This window comes from Penicillium nucicola (genome assembly GCF_028828085.1).
Source record: "Penicillium nucicola strain IBT 29836 chromosome Unknown utg000010l, whole genome shotgun sequence".
Classification (NCBI taxonomy): Eukaryota; Fungi; Ascomycota; class Eurotiomycetes; order Eurotiales; family Aspergillaceae; genus Penicillium; species Penicillium nucicola.
In genome coordinates this window covers 3,803,213-3,815,236 of record NW_026643134.1, presented here as the reverse complement: position 1 = coordinate 3,815,236, position 12,024 = coordinate 3,803,213, and the positions used below count along the sequence as shown (strand labels likewise).

At 48.0% G+C, this 12,024-nt stretch overlaps 5 protein-coding genes across 5 annotated transcripts; 3 read left to right on the top strand and 2 right to left on the bottom strand.

Moving 5' to 3' along the window:
- Positions 1-107: 107 nt before the first annotated feature.
- On the bottom strand, positions 108-1,574 carry N7511_010011 (flavin-containing monooxygenase; the record flags this gene model as incomplete). The annotated part of the gene is made up of 1 exon (XM_057132388.1): positions 108-1,574. One exon carries the CDS (start codon positions 1,572-1,574, stop codon positions 108-110), a length of 1,467 nt encoding a protein of 488 aa, XP_056980376.1.
- Positions 1,575-1,771: 197 nt separating this feature from the next.
- Positions 1,772-3,307, top strand: N7511_010010 (flavin-containing monooxygenase; the record flags this gene model as incomplete). Its single annotated transcript, XM_057132387.1, has 3 exons — positions 1,772-1,924; positions 1,984-2,027; positions 2,077-3,307. Coding segments are annotated over 3 exons (1,428 nt in total), but the record flags the coding sequence as incomplete, so codon positions are not given.
- Positions 3,308-4,116: 809 nt separating this feature from the next.
- N7511_010009 (cytochrome P450) lies at positions 4,117-5,892 on the bottom strand (the record flags this gene model as incomplete). Its single annotated transcript, XM_057132386.1, has 5 exons — positions 4,117-4,748; positions 4,818-5,061; positions 5,112-5,584; positions 5,640-5,790; positions 5,848-5,892. 5 exons carry the CDS (start codon positions 5,890-5,892, stop codon positions 4,117-4,119), a joined length of 1,545 nt encoding a protein of 514 aa, XP_056980374.1.
- Positions 5,893-6,628: 736 nt separating this feature from the next.
- Positions 6,629-8,298, top strand: N7511_010008 (MFS transporter; the record flags this gene model as incomplete). Its single annotated transcript, XM_057132385.1, has 2 exons — positions 6,629-7,566; positions 7,629-8,298. 2 exons carry the CDS (start codon positions 6,629-6,631, stop codon positions 8,296-8,298), a joined length of 1,608 nt encoding a protein of 535 aa, XP_056980373.1.
- Positions 8,299-9,807: 1,509 nt separating this feature from the next.
- N7511_010007 (uncharacterized protein) lies at positions 9,808-11,703 on the top strand (the record flags this gene model as incomplete). Its single annotated transcript, XM_057132384.1, has 1 exon — positions 9,808-11,703. One exon carries the CDS (start codon positions 9,808-9,810, stop codon positions 11,701-11,703), a length of 1,896 nt encoding a protein of 631 aa, XP_056980372.1.
- Between the last annotated feature and the right edge of the window lie 321 nt (positions 11,704-12,024).

Sequence of the window (12,024 nt, the reverse complement as noted above, 5' to 3'; positions counted from 1 at the left end):
GCAGATGCACGTTTACCCCGGTTAGGAACAAGTGTCTATCCATATTCAATCTCTTTCTTCTCTACTTCTTGTCATATACTACTGCAAGGCGGCGAATTAATCATATTTCATTTCTTGTCCAAGTTTGTGAGGCCTTCATATACTCCTCGACTGTATCTCGCAAAGAGGAAATCAGTCAAGTACGTGTTTCTTGCCCTCCAAGGACCAACATCACCCACTTTTGGCAGACATTGCTCTTGGGACAATATATAGGAAGAGGTCAGCAAGACAGATCTCCGCGCAACAGCCTGCATATTGCGTGGGCACCGAGGGACCAAAGCCTGAATACCATCCCTCTCCATGTCCCGAATCACACGACAAATCAGTAGTGTTCGCATGTCCGTTCCCAATGTCCACGATGTATGTACATATCCAGTGACAAAGCCTGCATTGGGGATATCTTGCACCATGACAGCATTCCAGGCCAATCTACTGCCAGGCTCGATCTGCGTATTGCCCAGAAAGATCCGAGTCCCGCCGGCGAACTGAAGCTTCAGTCCTGTTGCAGTCACAATGATGTCGCCCGACAGATACTTTCCGGACTGAAGCATGACACCATGGCGATCAACATAAGCTATGTGGCCAGTTTCTATTGATGCTCTTCCGCTTTCCAGGGCCCGGAAGATCTTCCGCCCAAAGGAAATAATCGGTCGTTGCTCCCAAGGGTTGTATGACGGAGTGAAATGGGGCTTGACGGGGACATGGACAGGGAGCTGCCACCGTGTCCAAGCAATACATATAAACTTCATCAAGCCCGGAAATAGGCAGCAGAGCTGGTAAAAGAGCTTAACTACCATTATCCAGGTGATCCATTTCACTTGGTAGGTCCAGCGATAGCCATTGTTCCTAGAATGCTCTCTCTCTGGAAGGGTGAGAAGGTACCCTGGACTTCTCTGGACAAGAGTCACGGATGCAGCGGTATCAGCAAGCTCTGGGAGCAATGTCATTGCTGTTGCTCCACTACCGATGAGCAAGATGCGTTTGTCTGCATAGTTCAAATGCTCGGGCCAGAACTGAGGATGAACAACAGGGCCGGCAAAATTGCTTAACCCTGCAATTACAACCGGCCGCGCCTCGTCGTGGCTAAATATTCCCGTGCAGAAGATGACAAATTTGGCTCGAAAGGTCACTGTCCTGGTTGCTTGTCTCTGATCATGACGGCACACCAGCCTCCATTGGCGCAACTTGGTGGACCAATGTGCCGTATGCAGTTTGTGATCAAACAACGTGTGCTTTTCCAGTTGGAATGAATTGGCAGCAGCTGTCAGGTAGTTTAAGATTGACTCCCGATCCGCATGATTGGTTTTCTGATTCCATGGGAACCAGGGATAGGAGTAAGTATAGACATCGGAGTCAGCGCGGAGCCCGGGGTATCGAAAGTTGTTCCAGGTGCCACCAATACTGCTCTTGCCTTCTATTACCAGATACCGACTTTGTTGCAGCTCGGAATGCACGCGGTAGGCAGCATTTATGCCAGCTAAACCGGCCCCAACTATGATGACATCCAGATCGGGCCTGCACTCATGCTGCTCCATAATATCTCATGGAATGGCGTAAATGTGCCTGCCTGTAATCAGAATACTAATAGAGGAAGCTGAGACTCTTTGAACGGATAAACAGGGGTAAATCACCTAGATTTTCACCCCTTGCTTCGTCTCGCATAAAAGAAAGACATCAGTGTCCAGATCTCTTCGTCAGATTCTGCATCTCAGTTTCTCATGAAAGCTGCATCATGGAAGAATGCAATAGCAAATTTACAACCGATGTTTACTATCCGGTCATTATTATCGGAGCTGGGATATCTGGTATTGCCTTGGCGTGTCAACTGCAACGCAAATTTGGGTGCAACCAGTTTATGATCTTCGAAAGTCAGGACGGGATTGGGGTACATGCAGAGTCCTGACATATGCACTTGTTTGTCAATCAAGCTGACATTCGAAGTAGGGTACCTGGTGGAACCATCGTTATCCTGGGGTGGCCACTGACTCGTAGGTCCTTATGAAGCTATTTTTGCATGGAAAGTGACTGATAATTCAGACCTTCGCCACTTTATTCCTACTCTTTTGCTCCCACGCCGAGTTTTGCAGGTCCCAGGGCGACCGGCAAGGAGATGTATCAGTATCTATGTACAGTTTGTACTCAGTATGGCATTCACGACCGAATTCAACTCAATACCGCGATCACTGATCTTATCTGGGATCAAAGTGAACAGCAATGGATTGCCACTGCGGTCACAGGGAAAGAGCGAGCGCGACTCCGTGCAAAGATTGTCATCAGCGCAGTGGGCAAGCTTGGGACTCCCGACATATCGATACTGCATTCTGTCCCAGGCATAGACACGTTCCGTGGTCGCATAATGCATACCGCGCAGTGGGATAGTTTTGTGACACTGCGTGAAAAAGATATCACGGTCATAGGTGCTGGGTGTACTGCCGCGCAGCTTGTGCCGCATCTGCTCACGTCGAGCGAGATCCAGCCGAGATCTGTCGCGCAAATCATCCGATCCCCTCATTGGGTCATTCCAGATCCATACTCGGGGAAAATGCGCTCCTTGTGGGACCTCTGCATGCCTATAATTGTCAGTTGCAGGCTAGGCGCCTGGATGGCGCGCCTGGTGATTTTCGTACTCTACGAGCTGTTTTACTTTCTGTTCCTCCGGCGCTATTTGGACGAAAATCAGTTGCCGAAGCGGCTTCAGCAAAGACTTACAAGCTACATTGATCGGAAGGTCCCAGATAAGTATAAAAGCATGCTCACGCCGAGATACGCCGTTGGATGTAAGAGGGTGATTCTTGACCCTGGCTGTTATGACACGCTCAAAGACCCGAAATTCGGCCTTCACAATTCACGGTTGAAACGGTTCGAGAAAGATTGTTTAGTCCTCGATAATGGCAAAAACGAAACTAGAATTCCCACTGATGTTTTGCTGCTCGCCACGGGGTACAGCCCAACCTCAAACTTCCTCTCATCCATCAGCGTGACCGGTCGAGATGGAATCAACCTCCAGAAGATATGGAATGATCGGGGAGGACCTCAAGCATATCTGGGACTTGCGATGGATCACTTTCCCAACCTCTTTTTTATATTTGGACCAAATTCATCAGTTAGCCACGGGAGTGTGATGGCCGGCATCGAAAACACCGTGTTCCTCATCACGCAACTTCTTACCCCTGTGCTTGAAGGTCACTTTACAGTCTTGGAGATCAAGAAGGATGCATGTGATGCCTGGACTCAGAAAGTTCAGCTAGCATCGAAAGACTCCATTTGGGTAAGGGGGGTTGCAATAATTGGTATATTGATGAACGAGGATGGAACTCGATGATTTACCCGTGCGTATCAAGCAATTCTTGCATGAAAAGCTCTCAGTTCTGACTTTCGCAGATTTTCACAATTTTATCAATACTTTACTTGCATATCCCCGAACTGGGATGACTGGGCAATTACTTACACCCAGGCTGGCCTTGCCCACACCCAACAACGAAAGCGGAGATTTGGCCTCTGTCTCAAATTGATAGTACTTCCACTGTTACTTATGATATTTCCTCACGTGTTTGGCCTGCTAAGCTCTTTTGGACGAGCTGTATGGCTCACATCAAGGTTAAATTTCTTGTACATGTGAAACGAGCCGGCAAGGAAATTTGCAGCATCGTGAACTGTGCATTTCTCCTCAACGGATGCATAAGACAATGAGATGTGTCGTGAGCATATATGTGCACTCACAAATTTGCAAAATAGGGTCAAGCCTTTGAAAGATCGAAAGTACCGTCCAATCAACCCTTTCCAAACTCAGAAACACTGCCCCACATCAAATTATCAGCCGCGTTTAAGCCTCACGCCGGCAAGTTAGCAGTCAGGTAGGTGACCACCAGCGAGCCCTTCCAGTTGTTCACTTTTTGTATTTTCTTTTGTTATTTTGTCTGTAGTTAAGAAATACTTGCAGGATGAAACATGAATATCTTGGCATATAACATTTTATGCTCTAGTGAGATAATCATAAACATCAATGACATCATCTAGTCTAATACATCATGCTTTTCGTGACACGTTCATATCCAAACCTCTTCCATCAATTATCGGTTAGCTTCGACCAGGTCGGAATTGCACCCAAGGACCTTCAACTGTAGCGGTAATGAAGCTCTTGAATGGATATTGACAATCATTCCGTGTTCCACCACAGCATGAAGACGAAGGCGCCAGTCTCATATCATATCGGAAAAGCATTCGGGCAATAGTCACATTCAGCTCTGTCCACGCCAATCTCCATGCAACGCAAGACCGAGGACCGTAGCTGAACGGGCAAAACCCTTCCCTGCTAGAATTCATAATCTCATCTCCGTTTCCATCCTTCGAATTCGTGAGCCAGCGTTCCGGGTGGAACTCATTAGGCGAGGAGAAGTATTTTGGGTTTCGCTGAAGTGTATAGATTGATGTGCCGACTGTGATTCCGGCAGGGATGAATTCCTGGTCAATCTGGATCCCGCCTTCTTGGACAACACGCGGAGGGGAATTGGGAACGGATGGCAGAAGACGCAGCGACTCGTTGATGCATGCTTGTAGGAATTTGCATGAGTTAAGTTGCTGGCCTAGATGGATTTCGTCTTCGTTGGAGAAAGTCACGCGAAGCTCCTCCGTTAAACGGGCGAGCGCCGCTGGGTGATGCCCGAGGAGAAACAAGGTACCACTCATAGCGGCAGAGGTGGTGTCAGACCCTGAGATTCATAGAATTGTTAGTCTTCGTTTGAAGACGAAAGAACTTCTGGGTGATGAGGAGCTCCTACCGGCAGTGAGTAACATTATCGACTCTAACCATAGGTCTTTTTGGGTAAAGCCTAAACCTGTCTTTGGATCGGCTGCATTCATCATATTATAGAATAAATCCTTTTGTTGGATGTTATTCCCAAAATTAGCCCGGGATTCGGAGCGCTTGCGAATCCATGTACCAGCATGCAGGATATCGTTAAGCTGGGATGCCATGAACAATCGATCAATCTTGAAATTGAAGAACTTCGGCTGAACGATGCCCTGTAGAACAAATTAGTGGCCTTTCAAGTCGAAGATGCAAGGACTCTTACAATCATAACTCTCTGAGCGAGCTTCTGGATGACTGATGGGAACCACCGTAGTTCTGGCGACTTCAACATGTTGAAGTGTTCACCAAAGCTTAGATCGCTGATAATATCAAATGCTAACCAGCCACAGATTGACGCCATTTCCTTTGGGGGACCCCATTCTTCCTTCTCGTTGCTATTGTGTTGAGCGTCCTCGTCGCCATTCCAAAGCAGTGAGACGAAATCACCGATTCTTGCCATGAAGCGGTCTTCGATAGCTCTGAGGCCTTGATCGGAGAAAACCTGGGACATAATGCGGCGCTTGAATCCGTGAACCGTCTTATCAGTCGCAGAGATAGTATTAGGAGTCCGACGACTGGCGCTCATAGTGGCATAGTTTTCCGACTTTCGTACGTTGGCGCGCGTGCTGTAGATAGTGGTCATTCCGGTGTGGGTGTTGAAGTCGAGATTGTTAGGTCCATATCGAACAATATCACCTATCCCAATGGTCAGCATTTGTGATGCATTCCAACAATAAATGGCAAATCCGACCATATTTCTCATGCCATTTCCGATTTTGAATATGGAGGTCTCCTCTCCAAGCATAAAAAGCAGTATACCAATTCGTGATAGCAGCTAAGCGAGGACCTGGGTATTTCGCCAAAGGGTGGAAGAAGTATCGGTATATGATTAATGTCACACCCTATAATAGTCTGTCTTAGCAAATTGAAAAGTTTCTTGCGATCGAGGCTCTGCTTACCCATAGCAGTAAGGCAATGGCCACCGCCGGAATCAACTTGGACATTTTAGGACTGGAATGGGCAGGATGCGTGCGTAAATATTTTGACTCAGTTGAAGAGAAAGTTGATCAACTTACCCTAACTTCAAAGAAATATTTTATGGCGTCATAAGGGCCACAATAAATTCTTTACGTTCCTCTCTGCCCAACTTTACTGTATCTCAAACCGCATGGATATCCCAATGGTCCAATCACCTATGATACTACATGTATTATCGAATGGGCCCGATCGGTGTGCTGAGATTGAAGATCTCAGCTACGCCAAAAGGCCGGATTTCACCAATCATGCAGATGTGGAAGGTGAGTTCGGAAGATGAGACCGTGATCGACGATGATCGGCACCTTGGATCGCGCTGGGCCCGTGGATCTCAGCCGAAAGATTGACCTAGGACGACTCACATTGAGTGGATACACGATCCCTGGACCCAGAGTAAAGTTCAGATGTCTCTGTTCTACGTAATTAGGTGGGAACTATCGTGCAGATCGCCCATAGTTCGTGCTAGCAAGTGGATCGAACTGGGTCGACACCTCCAATCATCAAGCCGAATGCGGAATACTCAGATCGCGCATGAAAATTCGCAGCCCGAAGACTGTACGTGGAAATGATCGGGTTCCCCCGAAAATATCGAAAATATGCCAGGCTGACCAAAGTAAGGGATCTTTTAGAGACATCGTTCGCCCCAAAACGGCCTCTGTGCCCCAACTTTCCTACGAGCTGACCCGGAAAGCCTATATCGCAGTCATGACTGCTGCACCTGTCAAGAGGATTCCCCCCAGGGCACTTCCGATCTGGCGTAAAATCTTTGACCAAGGAAGTGTCTCTCAATATATCATCGATCAACCTTACAATGGCGCTGGCACCGAGGAGGATCCATATCAAGTATCCTGGGTCCAAGAAGACCCCTGTGATCCCATGTTGTTTTCTGCGGTGACCAAATGGCTGATCATGGTGCTGGTTGGTATCGAGACACTAGCGGTGGCCTTGGTATCATCCGCCTATTCGGGTGGCATTGTTGAAATCCTGATGGACTTCCGAGTCAGCGAGGAAGTGGCTCTTCTGGGTATTTCGCTGTTTGTCATCGGATTTGCTGTCGGCCCTCTGTTCTGGGCACCCTTGAGTGAGATCTATGGACGTCGATATATCATGATCGCAAGTGCCGTGGGCTTAACAGCCTTCACTGCAGGAAGCGCTGGGTCGCAGAACATTTGGACCTTGATTATTCTGCGATTCTTCGCTGGGTGTCTCGGCTCTGCGCCATTCGCAGTCTCTGGTGGGATTATCGCGGACACGTTTCCTGCCATTACTCGAGGCCTTGCTAGTGGATTGTACTGCGCGGCACCGTTCCTCGGGCCGACCTTGGGTCCTATCATTGGTGGCTTCCTCTCCGAAAAGGCCGGTTGGCGATGGGTTGAGGGACTTGTTGCGGCTTTCGCTGGACTCTTTGCGATTATCACAATCCTTACCTTGCCCGAAACCTACGCTCCGGTATTGTTGAGTAAGCGTGCCGCACGCCTCTCTGCAATGACCGGTCAGGTTTATCGTAGCAAAATCGAGATTGACAAGGGAAAGATGCGCCTTGGAGCCGTGCTGAAAACTGCGCTGTCTCGACCTTGGGTACTATTGTTCCGTGAGCCCATTGTACTCCTTTTGTCGATCTATCTCTCTATCATTTACGGCATGTGAGTATCATTTCCGCTCTATATTCCGCCGCAGCTAAGAACCTAACGTTATGATATTATAGTCTTTACCTTCTTTTCGCAGCCATTCCTATAGTCTACCAAACCGAGCGTGGCTGGAGTGAAGGGAAGAGCGGTCTCGCTTTCTTAGGCATCCTGGTCGGCATCCTATGCTCTGTCGTCGCGACATTCCCAATGTATTTCCGATATAAGAAGAAGGCCGCCTCAACCCCGGGCCGCGTTGCCCCAGAAGCCCGGCTCCCCGATGCCTTCATTGGTGCTATCGCGCTAGTCGTCGGGTTGTTCTGGTTTGCTTGGACCAACTCGCCTTCGGTCCACTGGATGGCTTCGATCGCAGCCGGAGTTCCCTTCGGTTTTGGCATGGTTATGGTCTTCCTCCCTGTTTTGAATTACCTGATCGACGCCTACACAATCTATGCTGCGTCAGTCTTGGCTGCAAATGCTGCTTTGCGCTCGGTCTTTGGTGCCGCATTTCCTCTCTTCACCACACCCATGTACAAAAACCTGGGCATTCACTGGGCTTCATCCATTCCTGCTTTCCTGGCGCTTGCTTGTGTGCCCATGCCGTTCTTGTTTTACAGGTATGGTGCCGTTATTCGACGTCGGTGTCATTATGCTGCTGAGTCGGATGCTCTCATGGAGAAATTATTTGGAGTTCCACCACCGCCCAAACAGGAAGAGTCAAGTGAAGAGCGCCCTGGCTCCGAAGCATAATTCTCAATACATCATATGCATATAGACTAATAGACAGCTTTCTGCTAATTAATAGCACTGAAAATAATTCGGAAATCAACTTTTTATATATCTCCATCTATTTTGAAGACAGTATGTTAATCACAGGACCATTTAAATGGACGCCACATACGATCATAAATATGTGTCTGTGTACTGCATCTCTAAACTACATCTCAAGGCGAGATCAGTGATCGATACAGTAGTATTGACTCCCACCCTTCCTTGGTACTGGCATATTTCGGCGGTTACATCGCGAGTTTGTTTCCTTGTTCTTCACGTTCCTCGCAGCAGCTGAGTCGCACTTCGGTCCAGCCGTGTCTAAAGTGAATGTCTGTTTCCCGGAGTGAAATATCCGGGACAAAGTTCGAAAGCCTCCAAATTTAGTTTCGTGATCTGACCGCGGGTCGGATGTTAAATTATGCTTAGCATTTAACCTAATTCGAGCAGAGCGATCAGCTGTCCCTCGTATAACCTCAGTGGATGTTTATACGGACCGACCGAGAATCCACATTGTTTCATGTCATGTAGGGAAAGCCACAACTAACAGGGTTGTATCGGGGCGCAAAATGAGCAGCAGACACGTTACCCGCCAAATCAGACAGCTGCGGCAGTGCCTCACTCGTACGAGGCAAACATTGGCGCCAAGACAATTCCACTGCCAAGAGTCTTGTTTCCATGCAGACGGCCTCAATTGGATTGAGGGATTCCATCGGCTGTTGTCTCCCATTTCTGCGCTGGTCTACTCTCTTGGCTTCACAGCGTCATTGGTCTGTTTTCCTCAACATTACTTCCTGGAGCACATAGTGGTGCGTGGGTGATGTTGAGGCTCTTTCCTGTCGATTGTGCCATTCTCCTCATGTTTTCATTTCTTTTTCGTCCTAATCTGAGTTCTCAAAGTCTTGCACAGTCCAAACTAAAATGTGTTTGAAAAAGGCCAACGCACATGCCAAGCCATCGAACCTTGATAGAATATTCCTATATACTTCCTCATACGAACAGTGAGAAGCCCCTCGTATCCGGCTATCGTTGCTCTCAACTCCTCCGGACAGCCCCCACCGAATATCAGATTCGCACCCCAATCTGGATTGTTCTCTTTCTTCTATGAAGACAAACATATTGTGGCGTTAAAGTTAGCTGACTGCAGCAGCCGAGCTGAACATGAAATCGTAGCCAAAGATGGCCGGGTGAGAGAGTCAGACCAATTTTGTCAATGCAGTGAGATAGAAGGCTCTTCTACAGCTACAGGAGCTGAGGCAGCTGATAGGAATCGGAATAGCAGAACAGGTGAGAGGCTATACAGTTCTACGAAGCAAGTGAATACCGAAGGATATTCAAAGGGTCCATATATATACCAAGCTCTGCCAGGTAACAATTTGCATTATCAGAAACACAAACTTCTCAACAAACAAAGTTATCACCTTCATCTTATATCCTTTCAGAGGTTACAAATCATTCAGCTTTACCAACAGTCCTTGACAAAGATTCATCATGCCCACCTATCCAAGAAATGTCCTTGTCAACCTAGGCGCCATCGGCGGAACTGGCGGCGGCGCGGTAGATATTATCGCTCAGACTGGCGGCCTAGTGGAAAAAGTTGGTGTCTGGGCATCTGGAAAGGACATCATCGGCGTCTCTGTTAAATTTACAAATGACGAGACAGCGAAGAAAATGGGCTCCGGAGAATGGGGCGACTATTCAGAATTCATATTCGAAGATGCCACCGAAATTGTGAAATCGCTGAGCCTCTGGGGTAACGGCAAGGGTACAAACCTTGGTCGAATCAAATTCACCACCTCCAAGGGGCGTACATTCGACTATGGCGGTCAAAGTGGGAAAAAGGAATACCCAATGGATGTTGGATGTGGCCTCTGGGTCGGCATCGGAGGAAATTGCGGAGCCACAGTCGACAACATGAGTGTCTATTTCCTGACCAAGGTTGATTCCATGAAGATGAAAGACGTGAAATTTAAGAACGATCCCACGGGTACGAGTCAAGGAATAAAACCCAAAATGATCAAGTCGGCGCAATTCCCATGGCTTGGAAAGTCTTACGACTACAAATTTGAACGACCCAGGCTTGAAAAGGAAACACACACTGTGACTGAAACCAAGGGACAGTCTACGACCGCGGGACTGTCTTTTACTGAAACTTGGAAAGGCGAAGTGAACTTATTCGTCGAGAAAGCGACCCTCGAGGTGGGGGCCACCGAGTCTGTATCGCACGTTTGGTCCAAAGACAGTTCAACTGCAGATTCTGAGGAGACCACGGACGGTATGACAGCCGGTGTTTCTGGAAAGATTGAAAGCGCCAATGATGGGGTCATGATTGAGGCTGTGAGCTATACTGGCACGCTCGATCTTGATTACACGGCGACAATTGAAGTAAAGATGGCCAGTGGAGCTTCTTACAATATCCCGACGAATGGAAACATGAAGAAGGTATCTTACTCCAAAATATACATGAACGTCAAACCAATCAGTGAAGATACGACCCTTCCTCCAGGAGAAAACGAGGAAAGATCTTTGGAGGAGCCGACACCGGAGAACTACCAGGACAACTTTTCTGGGGATCAAGAAAACGAGGACCACCAAGAGACTGCATGGTCTCCCGCGGAGGACTCAGCAGTGCAGGTGGAAGACCAGGAAGGCCGTTACACAAATGAGAGGAGAGATGACGAGAGATATGTAAATTTCGACGACTCCCGAGAACAGCAACAAGAGAATGAGGAAGACTTCGAGCAGCAGCCGCGTCGTGGGTATAGCCAACCTGAATATGAAGCTCAAAACGACTATCAGCGAAGCCGAGAGGAGCCTGAGCAAACTCAAGACGACTTCCAGCAAAATGAAAATGATTACGAGCAAGGCCAAGACGACTCGCATCAGAATCAGAATCAGCATTACCGTTCTGAGGGCTATGAAGCCCAAAAAGAGCGCACTTCTGATGGAAGATTCGCTGAGTACGAAGAGAGCGAACCTGCCACGCCCAACGATCGGGAGGAGAATCGTTGGGATCAGCCACCGAGCCCAGACAGGCAAGATAACAGTGAAAGATATGCTTCGCAGATCAACTACCAGGGTGGGAATCAATATGAGAATGAGAGTGGAGAAAAAAAGGATGAATCTGATGAATACCGACAAAATGACGAGAATCGCCGCAGCACGCAAGCATACGAGGATGGTCAACAGTATGGCTATGAGCAGACTCTTGGGGAGGATGAGCGTACCTATGCTCCTGTTGAACAAAGAAGCCCTCGGGGGGGCTATAATGCTTATCAGGGTGAGAAGGAGGCCTTTGAATATGCCGAGGAAAAGCCCAGCTACAGGGATGAGTATCAGCAGCAGGCAAATGACTGGAGAGGCAACCGCAACGAGTCTGTGTTCTGAATTATCTCTGAATAGGGGAACTTCTCCTCTCTCAACTTCAGCGACTGGCGATTCTCAATGACCGTACTGTGCGATTTACTATCTGTCTTACTTGACTTTTTTGTGTTTTAGACTGTAACGCGATGCAACGCAAACTTTTGTTTAAAAAGTTGAATTAAAATTGAAATTTGATTGATCCAACCCGTTTCTCTACCAAACACTACCGAATGTATGCATCATTCTAGATATCCAGTTGATTGTTGATCCTTGAAGATATGTTCTAAAAAGGGAAACTGGTGTACGGGCACGCTAAGCCGCATCGCGTAATTCCCGGCCACTACC